General features: G+C 34.7%; 1 protein-coding gene and 1 pseudogene across 4 annotated transcripts; one reads left to right on the forward strand and one right to left on the reverse strand.

Annotated features, from left to right (window-relative positions):
- Positions 1-5,296: 5,296 nt before the first annotated feature.
- LOC129302458 (probable pectinesterase/pectinesterase inhibitor 61) lies at positions 5,297-8,525 on the forward strand (annotated as a pseudogene).
- Positions 8,526-8,666: 141 nt separating this feature from the next.
- On the reverse strand, positions 8,667-12,239 carry LOC129302460 (phosphatidylinositol 4-kinase gamma 4-like). 4 transcript variants are annotated; one of them, XM_054941363.1, is made up of 3 exons: positions 12,070-12,239; positions 9,676-11,450; positions 8,667-9,250 (listed from the first exon to the last, which is right to left on the reverse strand). In XM_054941363.1, exons 2-3 carry the CDS (start codon positions 11,050-11,052, stop codon positions 8,873-8,875), a joined length of 1,755 nt encoding a protein of 584 aa, XP_054797338.1. In that variant the 5' UTR covers positions 11,053-11,450; positions 12,070-12,239; the 3' UTR covers positions 8,667-8,872. The 4 variants fall into 4 exon arrangements, with proteins under 4 accessions (XP_054797338.1, XP_054797335.1, XP_054797337.1 ...); XM_054941360.1 differs by having other exon boundaries at positions 9,676-11,486; XM_054941362.1 differs by having other exon boundaries at positions 9,676-11,534.
- Positions 12,240-18,112: the final 5,873 nt, after the last annotated feature.

Here is an 18,112-nt window from a genome sequence, read left to right on the forward strand (position 1 = left end):
AAGTTGAAACAGCAGAAAAATGGCCGCTAGAAATTGTCACACAATGTCAAAATCCGCTGCCTCACAGCTTTCACTCACAACACACATCAATTCCCACATTATTATTTAATTCCATATTAAGCCAACATATATCTTCCATTCATTTGTATATTCCACGTCATACTCTCTACTATTCTCCCAATCCCCTTCCTCTCTGAATCTTCCACATTTAGTAAACATACCTAGCTACGTAACATCTATTTGAGGACAATAAAATAAAAGTTACATAAATGTTCTCATAATTCCGAAATGGATTTATTCCATCAAAAAACATCCAAATTAACGTACTCATAGTGCACTGTTACACATTTGATCTGTTGAATTGAAGAGAAGAATTCCCTCCCTATCTCCCCTCTATGTAATATTATATATTTGATCTTTAAGTATCTTGGTTCGAGTAAATAATGATGGGGAATTGCACTTTTTCTATCCTGTTCGATTTCATTCACTAATTGAAAGTCTTGACTTTTCAGAAAATTAAGGCCCATTGCTTCTCTCACAATTAAGGAGGTAACTTATAGAGCATGCCTAAATAAATTTTACTTTTCTAATTTTTTATCTGTCGAATATATTTTTGAAAGAAAATAATTGTAAATTGTCAGAATTAAAAAGTAACTAACGATTTATGAATGAACTTCCCAGAAAAATATTATCCCTTCATTTTAAATTATAAAATTTTTTAAATAAAATCTCACGTATTAATAACCATTATTAAATACATTTAACAATCTTATTTTCTTAAAATATAAATATAAATTTTAAAAATACTCTTTATTTAATAAATTTAAATTTACATCTAATTAGTATTAAGTATTTAATAAATTTTTAATCTTTTTAAAGTATATTATATTTTAAAATGATAAATCTGCTAAAAAATTCTCTTATAATCTGGGGGAAGAGGAAGTAGTTTTCCATGAATGAACGTAATTGGAACAAGCGAGACATGGGAATATCATCATCCCCTACCAAAATAATTAAGTTTGGGCTTTTAGTATTTGCTCCGTTTAAAATAAAGAAGCATTTGCCGTACTTTATGGGTAATGAGGGGACCCACTCAGGCTGTCGGTGGTGGATTCTGGTAGGCCCATCTTTCCTTATCTTTCTGTCTGCCTTTCGTTCTCCCAAACATGTTTAGTTGTTGCCAGTTAATTTGTTATTTCATCACCCTGACTTCATCCTTAACTACGATGTCAACACAGCACGAGTAGTCCAACACCACACCTAACTCTACGCATCGTAGTATTTCATCCTCTGTCCTTAACCTGCTAATTTGCACATCTCGTGTCGGTGTCTATGTTCAGTTTGACATCCAACGCTCGGCCCCTTGGAACAAAGAAGAAGAATTACTCAAATAATTGAGCAACGCGTGTCCAGTTATTAATTATTAAGGCCTCCCATCAGATTTTGTCCGTTTTATAGGCCGAATCTGCATCGACCCAATTGAAGCCTTCAGTTTTCCAGAGGGACACTGTATTAGGAGCAACATTAAATTCCGTGATGTGCTTTGCAACTGTTGGTGGGCACTGCTCCTCCTGTTTTGTTTCTTTTCATTCTATATGGTTCAGCACTCTGTTTGCATGACTACCCTATAATTAATCTCATTAATGTTCATTGACCTGGAATTTTTCAACTTTTATATCATCCTAAAATTAATCTAATACACCGTAATGTCTATATTAACTTTAATTCAAATGACATCGTGCTTGCTCCAAACAAGAAGAAAATTCCCTTGCCACTTCATGGAACCCTAAAATTTGACGCCACGCGGTTGATGAAATAATTATACTTACCGTTAAAATAAGATCACAAATATCAACAAAATTTATTAAATATATTTGATAACATTACTTTTTCAAAACAAATCATAAAATTTAAAAATACTTTTACTTAATATTTTTATAAAAGAATATCAAATAAAGAAAATGTAATAGGAAGAATAATATAAAAAATATTATTAATAAAATTTTATTTTTATTAAATTATTTTATATTTGAGATGTTAAATTTTTAAAAAATATTTTATAATTGAGACAGAGAGTATTTATTTTATGCTACTGGATAGCGAATGATTGGATGAAAAAAAGTAGTTGCAATTTTATGTGGAACAGAAAAGCCGAGGGTGGTTTGTTAGAATCTAACAGCCTCACTTGTAAAGTTCATAGTAAAGTACGTGCATTATTCCCACGAAAATAAGAGAAAATTTTAAATAAAAACCAAAGATGTGATACACTTAACAATGAACCTCAAAAAAATTTTAAATTTCAGTTCAGTTTGGGAGAATAAAAATAAAAATAATTTAACTGTAAAAAAATTAGATACCATTTACTTGTTATATAAAATTATTGTATTAATTTTCTTACTTTACATATTAATTTATAATATGAGTTATAAATACATTAGTTGACATTAATTGTTTAGTCATAATTATACACCAGTTGTAAATTAAAATATGTCAATAATTATATAAGACTTGATATCAATAGTTAGTCATAAACAACATATTAGTTATTAGATTACTAACTTTACTTATAATTACCAATATCAGTTATAAATTATTGACATGTCTTATAATTTACACCTGATGTTAGTAAATTAATTAGTAAAATTAGAAAATTAATAACTAATGTTATTACTTGTTTGACAAACAGATGTAATTTATAAGTGATAGTGATCATAAATTAACAAGGTAAAGTAAGAAATTTAACTGGCAATTTTCATAACAAACAAATGGGTATTTTGAGTTTTTTACGGTAAACACTATTATTTTTATCTCCTGAATTGGATTGAAATTTTTAAATTTTTAGAACTCATTAATAATTATATCACTTCTTAATCTTTATTTAAAATTCTCCCAAAAATAAAAGCTTCCAACCGTACATCTATACGGGTGACCATCAAAAGAAACTTTCACATTTACTAAGATTAAATAAAAAAAATAAATTTCTCGTGGGAGTATTTGAAAATTTGTGTTATTTAAAACTTAATCAATCACCCATAAATCAAACATATACATTATGTATTTCTCAATACACTTCATTTCAATTTAATACTGATTGGTTAGGGTGAATTTTTAGCCCAATTAATTTTTTAATTAAAAACATTATATTTTTTTTCTGTACTATTATGCTAGATAGTGTGTATCTTTGATAGTTTTACAATATAAATGGAAATGAAAACTAAATCTCAAGAGCACCGATGAGCACGGATCTGGAAATTCATTTAAGGGGACCAAACAAATTTTGACATGAAAGTTCGGGTCAAAGTTTTTTTTTAAACATTTTTTTACAGACAAGAAAATAAAAATTTGTAAGATGGGAGCTTGCCTCCCTCTCACGATTTTTTTTAACAAATCTAATTTAAATTAATTGATTTAAATACCCTTAATTTAAATATATGATTAAAATTTAAAAATAAGTTATAAAAATTAAAAGCTAATTTATAAATTCCTATAATTGTTAGAATTATAATGACTTTGTTACTTTTAAACTTTAAATATGAACAATTTTAATTTTTCATAAAATTAAAAAATAAATTATAAATTTAGCGATTTGCGATTTAAAAATATTAAAATTGGAAGATAAACTTACAAATTTCAGTTAAAATAATGATTAATTGAACTGGCCATATCATCACTCAAAAGTTGAGAAGTACGAGAAGTATGGTGACGGATGTGAAAAAGAAATCTAATAATGCATGGCATTTCAAAATTATTCACATGCAAACGAAATACTCCCTTCGCTGACTTTTTTTTTTTTATCAGTTTCCTTTGCCGTCTATTATAAGTTATATTTCAAAAGCATTTTTTGGAAAAAATGGAAGTGAGGGTTCTCAAAGAAGAAGAAAAAGTAGTGAGAGCCCTGAACAATTATGCATAAGTGAATCCTTGAACTTTTACCTGTGCAAATATAAACTTTTGGTTGATGAGGGCCTCCCTATTTCCCTCCTCTTATGGGACCCTCGTAGCCATTCTCTCAAATGTTTTGTTACAAAATACAAGTTCCTTCTTTAAGTGATGTTTATGTATGAGAGAATTTTTGGAGGGATTATTTGTTCCTAATTATAATTAGAGACTTCAAACTATGCTATCTGAAATATTTATTAAAATTTTTCATTCTGCATCCATTAAAAAAAATGATAATATTAATAAAGACAAAGTATGAAAAGCCTCAAGTGAACTTCATAAATAAGGGTACGTATTTAGAGAAAAATAATTGGGACTTTATAAATAAGTATTGTATGTTTAAGAACAAATCAAAATGGTGGAGTGAGAGACTGAGGAGGGGAGGAATAAAAATGGGGGCGCCACTCATAGGTGAAGTGATCACTATAAGAAAGAAGAAAATATAAGAAAAAGAAAACGGAAATGAAAGAGAGGAAAAAGGTGAAGAGTTTTTTTACTTGGGATGACGGGTTCTTCAAGCTACTGATTTAGTGATTTAACTCCGATATTTTTATAGGCCTGACACCAAAAAGCAAAAAAAAAACTTGTATAAAACAACTTTTAGATAATATCCTTATAAACCTTTTTAAAAAAGTTGGGGCTAGCCTTTGTCAGACCTGATTTTTTTTTTTGTTAATTTTTTTAGTTAACGTGTGATTGGAATTGTTAATATTATAAAATATATGGTTAAAATTATTTAGTTTATTTTTGTTTTTATTTTTGAATTAATATATGAAAATGACATGATTGTTTTCACGTTAAGTATTGACATAATTAAAAATAAATTTTTTTTTAAAACAAATCATAAAACAGGCTTTTTGGACACAGCCCTACCTTATCAATAAAAGGTGGACTTAAAAAATATGATTAATTTAAATAAGGGTTTCACAGCATAAGACAAGGCATAGAATACTTGTATTACTTATCCTCGCAACTTCTCTCCCTTCTTTGTTTTCTTTTTCTTTTTTTTTTTAAATATATCAAAGCAACTTGCATTTGAAGTCATATTGAACTTCAACTTATTTGAATTTGAGTCAGGTTATGCGTTGAAGTTCATTTAGAGTGAAGCTTTCGCACATATATTATATAATTTTTGAATCTAAGATCTCCACTGAGATCAACCCACTTGTTATTACTCTATCTGTTTTCTCTCTCCTCCTCATTTTAGTGACTATACCCTTTTCTAAATCACCTTTTTAAATTAATTAATTTCACATCCTTTCTTTGCTCTTATACCATCTCACATCCTTTCTTTGCTTCTTATACCATCTCACTTGCTCACCCTTCATTCCCACTTCCTACAACATATAAACCAATCTCTCTCATTCTGGCCTGTCTCACTACTCACTGCTCACTGCTCACTGCTTCAATTCCATACTCTCTCTCTCTCCTCACACTCTCTCACTACTCCATGAACTACGGCAGGCTCCAACCTTCCGATCCCGGTGGCTCCTCCCGCCGCACCGATGCCCCCATTCCTCCCCCCACCTCCCGGAGCAAGAAGAAACTCATCTTCCTCTCCGTACTGGCTGTCATTTTGGTTGTGGCTTCAGCCGTCTCCGCCGTCGTCCTTGTCGGAATCCGACCCCGGGATTCCACTCGAGACGGGCCTGGCATCGGCGGTAAGCCCTCTCAGGCTATTTCACGCACCTGCGGCAAAACTCAGTTCCCCGCCCTCTGCGTTAAGTCCTCCTCGATTTCCCGGATTCCGCCGTCGCCTCGGAGCAGGACCTCGTCCACATTTCCTTCAACGTGACATTGCAGCACCTGAGCAGAGCCCTCTATTCTTCCACTGCCATCTCCAACGTCCAGATGGATCGGCGCATACGGTCGGCATACGAGGACTGCCTCGAACTCCTCGAGGATTCCGTTGACGCGCTCCTCCGCTCACTCACCTCCGTCGTTCCCTCCCCCTCCGGAGGCGGCGGCGGCGGCGGAGGATCGACCGACGATGTGCTGACATGGCTCAGCGCCGCCCTCACTAATCAAGACACGTGCAGTGAAGGTTTCGCGGACACGAGCGGGACGGTGAAGGATCAGATGGCCGGTAACTTGAAGGACTTGTCGGAGCTCATTAGCAACTGTCTGGCAATATACTCCGGGAGCGATGTGGGCAACGATTTCTCAGGGGTTCCGATACAGAACAGAAGAAGATTAATGGGAGAAATCAACAATGGCGATATCTCAGGGGAATTTCCGACCTGGTTAAGCAAAAGAGATAGAATATTGTTGAGCACGCCGGCACCGGCTATCCAAGCCGATATTATCGTGTCCAAGGACGGGAGCGGAACCGTTAAGACCATCACGGAGGCGATAAAGAAAGTGCCCGAGCACAGTGGTCGCCGTATTATTGTGTACGTGAAGGCAGGAAGGTAATAAAAGTGATGATTCAGTGGTCTTTTGGTAATTGAACGATTCGTTTTTAAAAAAAAACAATGATCTTTTAACTTTCAAGATAACTAACAACAACAATCATCATTATGCAAGTGAATATTTTGTGATCATTTGATATTTGTGCGAGTGACTCAGCTCGTTCAATCGCCAGTGGTCAATCAACAATAATCATGCATGCCCGTGAATATATTTATTAATTAATAATTATTTAGTTTTGTTTTGCTACCTTTCTACGACACCATTAATAATGTCCTCCATTGTTAGTTTAGAAATTAAAGTAATTTATCTACACCCATTTGTAAATACATAGGGCTATTGCTATTGTTAATAGTATAAACAGTGGCTTGGACAAGTAGGTAGTCCAAATGCAATGTTTAATTGATATACATAAAGAGGCCAGTTTTTGTGGTGAGATAGAGATGAGATTGCAGTTTTTTTGTGTGGTATAAAACGGTTAGGTACGAAGAGGAAAATTTGAAGGTTGGGAGGAAGAAAACGAATGTGATGTTCATAGGTGAAGGGAAGGGCAAGACAATCATCACAGGTGGAAAAAATTTTGCACAAGGCACCACCACCTTCCACACTGCCTCCTTCGGTGAGATCCCTTTTTTCCCTCTTTCTTTTTTCTTGTGATCTCTTGAATTTATTTCATATATTATTTTAATCAATTCGTCACACAGTTTTGCCTTTTACCGTTTTCCCATTAACTCATAAAAAGTGGAAAGAGCCAAAAACTCGAAAACGAACCATTTGTGTACGAGGGAGACCAATAGAAGTTGAAATTAGATAATGCTTGCCAGGTTTTAGATTCCCAGTTATCTTCTTGCATGTGTACTCCTCTTCACGCGATTTAATAATTGCACCTCGTAGATAAAACTATATATCCTTCCCTCATCGACATATGTGTTTTTTAGCTTCCCTGTCACAAAACAAAAATTGATGTCTTCATCTTATAATTTTACCGTGTTAAACTTGAAAGCATTCTCCCCCCCCCCCCACCACAAAAGGGGAAAAAAACTTGAAAGCATAACGTATGGCCAAGCTTTCATGAAGACCCCAAATTACTGAATTATTGGTGGTGGGTTCCTTCAATTACATGTACTATTCATCCTTGTCTCTAAGGATTCGAAATTTCCTGCACCAACCAGGTTTTGTTAGCTACTAAAAGCATTTCTTCGCAATTACTTCAAAGGTTCTGACTGATTTAATGGCTTTTTTAGCTGCTTCTGGGGCTGGTTTTATTGCCAGGGACATGACATTCGAGAACTACGCGGGGCCGGGGAAGCACCAGGCTGTGGCCCTCCGTGTTGGAGCCGACCATGCGGTGGTGTACCGCTGCAGTATCATCGGATACCAAGACACATGTTATGTCCACTCCAACCGTCAGTTCTTCCGGGAATGTGACATTTATGGGACCGTTGACTTCATCTTTGGCAACGCTGCTGTGGTTTTCCAAAACTGCAACCTTGTATCTCGAAAGCCCATGGATCAGCAGAAGAACACTATAACGGCCCAAAATCGAAAAGACCCGAATCAGAACACGGGGATTTCGATCCATAATTGTCAGATCCAAGCCACTTCAGATCTGGAGGCAGCCAAGGGAAGCATCCCGACCTATCTAGGCCGTCCGTGGAAAATTTACGCTAGAACTGTTTACATGCTTTCCACAATGGGGGACCACATCCATCCACGTGGATGGTTGGAGTGGAATGCCACGTCTCCAGTCGACAAGTTGTATTATGGAGAGTACATGAATAGCGGGCCGGGTGCGGCTGTTGGAGGACGGGTCAAGTGGCCCGGGTATCGAGTCATAACGTCAACGGTGGAGGCGAGTAGGTTCACGGTGGCCCAATTCATAGCGGGGTCGTCGTGGTTGCCGTCAACGGGGGTGGCATTCGTGGGAGGATTATCTAACTGAATGAATTCAATTTCGCTCAAGGTATAGGCGTGGTTAGCGCTATCAAGTCTCGGTCCAACATGGCCGAAAAAGACCCGTGTATTTACTCCTATTTTTATGGGTTTTTAATTTTATGATGTAAACATATAGGTTTTCCGGTCTCAATTTTTTGTTTTTACAAATGTTGTAATAAAATTATATAAAGTTGTAAACAACAATAGTTGTTGATTTATGGTAATTATTATTTGTGAGGGTACTGATTGGAATAGGCTTGGAGTGAGAGGCAGTTAGAGTTGACCATAGAACTAGAAATGAGAGCCTCGTTAATTAATAAAGACAAAATTGGTAGGCCCAAAACTTGTGTTTTATTCATCAAGTAGCAAAGTGAGAGGGTGAATTACTAGAACAAGCCCGTGCAAACATTCATGGTCGTTATACTATTTTCATGTTTCACACACACACAAGCATAAGGTCATATACTTCATTTTGCAACACAACAACGCGAGTATTCGACACGTGATAAGGTGATAGAACAGGTGTGATCACAATCCACGCAACACGAGAATGGGAGGAGATGGTTGTATCATCATATAAGTATTTTACTCAAAGGGCTAGCTCATCTAAATGACTATCCATGAGCTCTGAGACAATATCCAGAAAGGCATTTTCACTCGATCCAGGAAGTGCAGCTTCTTCTGCTTTCTCAACAATCTGCTCGATGACGGATTTCTTCTTCAGTGTTTCTCTGCACATGACGCTTCCGATGGCGAAAGGAGTGAGTCTTCTCTCAGCACCTTTCTTCAAAAGCATGGTTGATATGCGAAGGATACGAGCACATTTGGCAGGAAGGTCCCATCCATGGAACTTCAAAAGCTTTATATCTGCTTCAGCATCCAGAGATTTTATGTAATCAATGGTGTCTGCAGAGTAAGGCTCCTGAGCTTGTGGCCAGTACAACCAATCAAATGTGCAGTCTTCAAACTACAAGACAAGGAAAAAAAAGGAAAAGCAACATGAAGCAACGGTAGAAGAATAAGTATATAGAAATAGCGACAACAGAAACAACGACTACTGTTAGCACCATCTCTGTCACGCAGTATGTAAGCCAGACACAACGATAGAAACAGATTAGCATAATAATAATATGATGTCGACAGGCACAAATCTGAGGCATTACAATCTCTTAGCTTTTTCTTATTGTTGTTCTAGCATACATTCTGATATAGACAGGCAGGAGTGTGAAACTATATACTCAGCAGGGAGAATACCGTTAAAATAAATAGTTACAATTGGAGGTGCAGCCAAGCCAACAAAGGAAATCTATAAAAGTTTTAGCAGCAAAAATAATCATAGAAATACAAAAACATAATTATAGCATCACCACATTTGGATAGTGGAGGACTTACCATCTCAGGCAAGCAATAGCCATGATCAATTGGAATAAGTACTATTCCACCATCTTGGCCATCCTTGCGAACCAAGATGTTTCCAGCATGCCTATCTGCATTTGCCAATCTGATATCCAACACTGAGATCTTGTGCACCTCCTCTACTGGAAATGCAAGAGGACCCATATCTTCACAACTTCCGACATTGCCCATGAACATCTGGAGCGACCCTATTTTTATATCACCTGACTCATACTTACATTCCTTGGGATGCTGGAATCCTTTATGCAAGCATTTCACCATTACTGTTGGAGGAACCCCAGCAAATCCCCGCTCCTCATTGTTACAACTATAAGTGCGAGGCCCATTCCTAGGATGATCCAAAATGTATGCTGCAACTTCTCTCAATGCCCCCTGTCCTACTCGTGTGCCTTTCTTCAAGCCTTCTCCATTGACGGAAACAGGAAGCCCTCGAGGATTATTAACAGCCATTGGCTCCTCATCAATAGGCTTGAAAACAGAAACATACTTTGAACCAGATGAATCTTGCATGAGATAAGCACCTCCTGAACCCTCTGAAGATCGAATTGGTTTGTTGGCCCTCTCTAAGCCCTGTGAAGTAGTTTTAATCAGCTCCTGGATCACTAGTGGAACTCTGATATTGGAGTTAACAATAATTGGTTGCAAAAGAAAATCTTTTATCAACTGCTTCCTGTCCAGGAACTTATTTGTCACAAACAGTGGCTCTAAATGTTCATCACCTAAATTTACCACCTTCTCGTGTGCGTACGGTGCCTCAATTGACAATTCAAAATCCTTATCAACTGCTTTAGTCCTCACTTTGGCAGACCGTCTCACCAACAAATGAATTACAGCGTCATTATCCTTACAAATATCCTCAATGAGTCTCTGGTCTTCAAGCGCCTCACCATCACATATCAGTTCTTGATCCTTGAGGTTTACAAATCCTTTGCCCTTCCTCTCAATCTGCTGCTTAACATAAGCCACATTTTTATTCTTCTCAACATAAAACTCAAAGTCCTTTCCACATATAGTCCTAACAGTAATAGCTTGAATATCAGAGAGCCTCAGCACCAAGTGCAACACATTCCCATCAGTCACACCATAATCACGAACACAAGAATTGTTCCTAGCCAATTCCCTCCCCTCAAAAACCAATTTCTGCTTCTTTACAAAGAAGCCTCTAAAGGTCTGAATTCTCAGCTTCACTGAGGCAATTGAATCTGTCTCCATAATACGCATGGGAATCATAGATCCACCAACTGTTAGGTAAATCAAAATTGAGTCCCTCATTTGAGGACCACAGAAGTTGGTAAATCTACCAGGGGAGTTAAAAGATTTTTCGTACAATGAACTAAGTGCCACACTAGCCATTGCCTACTCAAAGGTTCAAATCCTTGCTGGCTTAAAAATGAACAAGCTATGAACCTTAAAACCAGTAATAGAATAGAAGTGTTCTATTCGACAAAGCCATTTGGTAAGGAAATACAGAGCAGGCAACCTTAACCTTTTTTCTTCCTCCACGTCTATTCTTGACACTAATCCAGCAAAAGCAGCCGATGCAACCTCACCAGTAAACAAACAGTTTACGCATTAAACATGTGATATAGTCTTCTTCCCGTAGTCAGAGATCCTAGCTAAACGAAATCTTTCAAGGACGCCCAGAAAATTAAGATCACCAGAATCCTTGAGGTGATCCACCAAAACTACTTACATTCTTCTTCAGACTTGAATGGCCCTGTTAGCTTCGTTGTTGGAAATATTATAGCTATCTAGAAAGAAAAAAACGACCGATCAGCGCAATAGCCCTGCAAATAGAAAGGAGCTCATCGGAGTTCAGTCAAATAACAAGGAATCTGTGAGAATAGGGGGGGGAAAGTAAATCAGATACGTAATAACTGATAACATAGAAAGAAAAACATAGCAATAAATCAGTTAGCCTAATGGATATCTACCTTCCATAAACTTCAGATTGTATCCTATAATTTCCAAAGAAAATAAGAAGAGAATCGTTCTTCCGAATTATTATGCACGACTTCTTCTTTTTTTTTTTTAATGAGCAGCGTGATCGAAATGCAACAAGCAATGTATTTCATCTCAGCTGAATGCTTTTTTTCCCGTGTCAAAACTCACTGTCACGGCATCTATACCAGAGTTGGAAAAGCTATAAACAGAAATTTCAGATATCTACAAATGTTCATAGAAACGAAAGGATATCGGCAAATGGAAAATAGATGAGAAGAATAATGAAAAACATCTCTCGTGATTCAAGGCAAGCTGGCAAATATTTTGAAAAATTTCTTCCCTATTTCGATGAAGCTAAACAATCTAGACTGAGGAATGACAATCTGTAAAATAAAACTAATCTTACAGAGAGATCGATCAGCTTACAAAGTGGAGCCAAATCGAAGAAAATCAGGTAGGAAGGGGATGATACGAGACACTTGAAAAATGTAGCTCCATTCTCGTCGTCGCGGGTGTTTCCTTCGTCTTCTTCCCCAGAAGAATCGGAAATTCTAGTTGGTTTTCTAGGAAAGTGAGTGAGAGAGAGAGAGAGAGAGAGAGATTTAAAGTACTAGAGTCTAGAGAGCAACGTGGGACGGGGCTATTTATAGGGACGTCCTTGACGACAAAACACCGAGCTCAGTGGCAGACTACTAACGACGTGAGAACGGACGTTACTATGTTCGACATTTTCCAAATGTCCGCCAAATGCTTGTTGGGCATTTACAATATTATATTTTTAAAAATGGACCCCAAAACTTTGGAGAATTTGGATGTAGGCCCCTTTATTCAATTCTTAGACATTATGTTTTTTGTAAAATTTAAAATGTACTGACAATTCAAGGTTTTGATTTACAGAATAGGGTTGAATTTTTTAAATTGAAAATTCAAAGATTTACATTCCAGTGACTGGAATTTTATTTGGATTTCCCCATCATTTTGAAACAAATTTTCTAGGCGTACAATATTATGATAATAATTCTAAGAAATTACTAATTAAAAAAAATCAAATATGACTTTTGAATAAATTACACAACATGTTTCTATTGTTAAACTAAATTATGCTTCATAACTTCTCTGTGTTAAAATTTAAAAGATGCATTCACTCCGTTAAAATATAATAAATATAAATAACTTTTAAAATTTGTTTATGCGTTGCTTGTAGAATAAAGATTGTTTAACGAATTGAAATTGATATGAGTGATTTTATACAAGTCATTATAAATTTGAATATCAATCCTTATATAAAATAATTAATTAGAAGAAGTTTACTCTAGTTGAATATATTTTATATACTTACATCCCTTTTTAATGTAAAAATTGTTCCTTTGACAATTATAAACAGGGCGTTAAATCATAAAGAGACCGAGTTGCTTTTGGAAGATGTTTTGAATAAATTTAAAACTTGGGCTCCAAGGCTGTTCAAGCGCGTTTTCGCATACCACAACCCAATACATTTCTGCCACGTCAAAATTCTTCGTCATGTTCACCCAGCCTTCAAGACTCGCATTTTCATACAGCGCTGGTTCTTTTCGTCCAAAATTCAAAATCACCAACACTATCATTTATTTATTTCAGCCTTAAATAGACTAAATAAACCAGTGATTTTATTTCAACCAAGAGACAACAAAACGAGAGGAAAAATGTATTTTCTTCCTTTTTTTGGTAATTAAATATTTCAACAGAAGTTACATTACAACCTTTTTTTTTATTACAAACGAACGAGGGTAAATCGCATTACCAATCGTGGGTGAATGTACCAATCGTGCTATTCTACTTTTTTTATTATAAATTTTTATATCTTAAAAAAATAAAAATTAGTGGGTAATTTTTATATCTCAAAACAATTATATATAATGGGTATCGTGACTGTATATACATGACTTTCAAAAATTTTAAAGATCATGCTGGCACCAATGCTTTTCACTTTGATGTCGCAATCGTTAATACCAATATCAATTAGTGGGTAATCGTACTTATCTGTGAGAGGCTTGTTCAGGAAAATGACTTTCATTCTCCATAGTTTAGATTTTTCTTCCCAACTATGTAGCATGAACAGCCTAATCTTCATTCGATTTGCTTTAAAACTACTTTGGTCATGGTAAAGCGTGAAAGTTGTTCCACAAAAACAAAATGAGGGACAAATATATCTTGTTTTGTTTTTCATGCTTGGTAATAATGATTATTAGACTTGTTATGAAATTCATGCTTCCATCAAATAGAGAATGAGGCTTCTTTGGCTTAGGCTATGTAAATATATCCTTATTTGACAATGAATTAGGTTTAGTTTTACATATAACCAAATTTAAGAAGCGAAAGAAAATTGGTTTCGTGAGAATGATTCTTTCTAATATTTTCTCTGGTAAGGAAAATGTGAATGCCGAAACTCATTATCATGCATGAAATAGATTTAAGGGATGGGAATGATTAAACAAAAAAAAAAGTTTTAAATCCACACGCACTAAAAATTTAACTTGCGTATGTTTATCATCACCATTATTATTTAAATAATCACGTCGACGAACCCAATGTACAGGGCTTGCTATCACAGTTTGAGATCAAGAGAAGGAACAAATAATGCAGCCAATAAACACAATAATGGTTTTGTTTTTTTGGGTTACTAGTTAATTTCCGGTGAAATTTTGGTTGTCTAGTTTCAAAGAGACAAGAGATCCCTATTAAGTTTGGGCATATACAGAGAATGCTTGCTTCGAAAACTCCATAGGAAATCTCACTCTGCAGCAAGAGCACCAAAAAGTAAGAATTTTTGGATCACTACGAATTCTTTGTTTCACCTTGGATCGCTACTCCTCCTATTCCATGAATCAAATTCCAACGACTGAATCACTTTAGTGTAAAAGTGTTTTCAACAATTTATTGAGAATAATTCTGTAAACTTAATAGCATCAATTAATTTTAACTGAATTCTTCAATCCATGTAAAATTATTGGCATTCAAGAAGGGAGAGCGTGCAAAAAATCATTTTGATATAATGCTGATGATGAGAGCTTATTTGAGAAGTCTCTTGAACGTAACCATTGATTTATTAATTACCACACTCCAAGTTACTTGAAATAATCAAATAATAATTTATGGCTGGTTGATGATGTTTGGCAGGTTGATTCACATGGCAAAATATACTATATTATTAACAAAATAAGGGACACAGAGGCAGCCACCCCTCCCTAAAATTTGGATCTTGTAAGATGAAATATTATTTGTATGATTCAGGGACTACCGACATTTCATTATCACAGATACAGAATTCAACTTTATCGCACCCCAAAACTAAGTACAATACATTCACCACTCTTGCCACATTTAATTTTTTTTCCAGATTTGACTACATTCAAATGACAAATTCTAGGATCCACAACTCCGGGTTACTTTATCTTGTTTTACTTTGACTTAAACGCACGTGACTCACACGACGGAAAGAGGTTAATAGGGATTCAATTTCTTGTGGGTGCTAAATCCCCTTCGTAGCCAAGAGTTAAAGCGTTTTTGTGGCTCGCTATGATATGCTAACTTTTGGCCTTAACATACCCAGAATTACTGCTAGACACGTGACAGTAAATGATTCGTGCAGCTATGTGGCCACGGAAGTGAGACATTAACCATGTACTTCCAGTGTGGGATCGTATCAACCTCAATCCTACTACACCAAACAGATCAGAGTTAGTTGGAGCAGGCCATCTGCCATCATATAAATGGGATAGGCTCAACATGATATATGAAAGCTTCTACTAACCATCACATGCTGGAACAGGAGGAGTTATCAGAGGCTCTGAAGGAGAGTGGTTGAAGGGGGAGAAGAGACAATGTTCTGTACTGCAAGTCGAATTATTGGGTGATAGGGTTTGGGTCAGCATATCAAAGCAAAACTGGATAACAAACTTGTGACTCAGCTCATCATCACTGATAACTAGCAACACAACTGACATCTCAGACTGGCTAGCTTGACTGCGAGCATACTCTAAAGGAACTGGGGTGTTGAGTAAAACCATGTTTATCGTGAGGCCAATAGGGTAGAAAATTTCATGGCTAATCATGCTCTGAATCTTGATTTAGGATTTCACATGTTCTATGTTTCGCCAGTAACGTCTAGGAAGAGGATTCTAATCGGAAGATCCTTCCATAGATTGTGTCCCTGCCCCCACAAATTCACCGGAAAATAGAGACGAGCACAACACTCACCTAGATAGATCCTACCTTTACCACTATCTCTTTAATTTCTAAGCTCCCTAAAAATGGAGGTAAAGGAATGGACCGAATGTGGTATGTCCAAGTGGCTAAGGAGACAGACTTGAAATCGGTTGGGCTTTGGAGAAGTGGGCCCATGACTTGCATGCATGCATGTGAGGACGTGAGGATTCAGGAGAAAACTACTCTCTTTGTCCCTATATGTAAAATGTTTTTAATTAAATCATGTAAATTAATAAAATTAGTTATCTAATTAAAAGCATAATAATATTTTAATTTTATCTTTAATTATTGTAAACAAAAAATGAATTTTTTTTCAAAGTAAATTAATGAGATTACTTTTCTTTTTCTCTTTAATTTAATAAGGTATAATGATTCATTCATTAAAAAAATGCTAACAATTCTTATATTTAAAGACAAAAAAAAATTTAAAAAAAATTTATATATAGGGACGGATGGAGTATATACCTACGATCAGAGAGCCATGTGTACTTGGGGGGCACTCACTTGGGAAAAATAGCAAGCATGACAGCATGAACTTTTTATATTTTATAATTTGCATCCTCTCCTTCTTACACTTTAATTTGCATCCTTTATTTTAATATTTTAAAATTTAAACCCATTTCAATCTTACTTTTTATTCCAAATCTATTCAAATTTTTAATTCAAAACCTAGTAAATATTAACTCATAATTTCATTATATCTAAATACCAATATTATTTATTAATCCTTTAAAAAATAAAAAAAGGGAGAATTTCATTATAGGACCAAGCATGTGACATAATTTCAAATCAGTCACAAGAAATTCTAATATTACAATACAGGATTAAGGGATTAAATTGAAATTATGTTTGCAGGGAAAAGACCTAAATACCGTAGAATAATTTTTTTCTCAACAAAATAAGTCTACTGTCACTAGAGCTCCAGCTATCGGACCATCGCATGATTAATTCCTCAAAAGTGGCCAAGGGTTTGAACCCATAACCTCTTGGCTTACATAAAATTTTAAATATGATAAACCTTATTGCCAAACCTCTTAATTATTATTACATTATTTGTTAATGGCGTAATTTTACTTGTTAATTCCTCGAATAAACTTGTTAATTACTTAACTTTGCTTGTTAAATTTGTGACTTCTTTAATAAAACTACACTATTTATTAATCACGTAATTTTATTGTTAATTCTTCAACAAGACTTATTAATTACCTATAACTTTATTTGTTAAATCCATGACTTTTCTTAACTAAATTGTATTACTTGTTAATCGTGTGATTTTACTTATTAATTATGCAACAAGACTTGTTAATTATTTAACTCTACTTGTTAAATATGTGACTCCTTTAACAGAACTACTTTACTTGTTACTTAACTTTACTTATTAAATTTGTGACTCCTTCAACTAAAATGCATTACTTGTTAAGCACGTAACTTAACTTGTTAATTTCTCAACAAGAGTTGTTAATTATTTAACCTTATTTGTTAAATCCATGACTCTCTCAAAATTATATATATCATAAACCTTATTTCCAAAGCTCTTGATTATTATGACAAGAGGTGGACTTGAAGCCTAATATAACTTGTTATTTCTTTAATTTTACTTGTTAATATTGTATTTGTTTTTTTGGGATATTACCCTCTCTCTCTCTCTATATATATATATATATATAATTGAGTATCCAATTTGATGAAGACTAATAAGGGAGACTCGACTATCGTCACTTTCATTACCTGACAAATTTATTTTATGTAAAATATATATTCATTTAACAAGTGACAATAGGCAATTAAAAATTGTAGTTGAGGAATTAGTAAGTAATTTAGTTACTTTTTAAATCAACGGATTAAATGAGTCTTGTTATAATATTAACAAGTCAAGTTATGAAATTAACAATTTCTACTGTGAAATTAACAAGTAAAGTTACATGATTAACAAGTAATGTAATTCAGTTGAATGAGTCATAAATTAACAAGTTAAATAATTAACAAATCTTGTTGTAAAATTAACAAGTAAAGTTACACAATTAATAAGTAATGTAATTCAATTAAGGGAGTCATGAATTTAACAAATGAGATTAAGTAATTAACAATTAATAATGTAGTTTTGTTGAGGGAGTCATAGATTTAACAAGTAAAATTAAGTAATTAATAAGTTATATTGAGAAATTAACAAATAAAGTTACATAATTAAAAAATAATATAATAATCAAGAGATTTAGAAACAAGA

The sequence above is a fragment of the Prosopis cineraria genome, unplaced genomic scaffold (genome assembly GCF_029017545.1).
Source record: "Prosopis cineraria cultivar Desert tree isolate PC_DT_omini unplaced genomic scaffold, ASM2901754v1 PC2, whole genome shotgun sequence".
NCBI lineage: Eukaryota > Viridiplantae > Streptophyta > Magnoliopsida > Fabales > Fabaceae > Prosopis > Prosopis cineraria.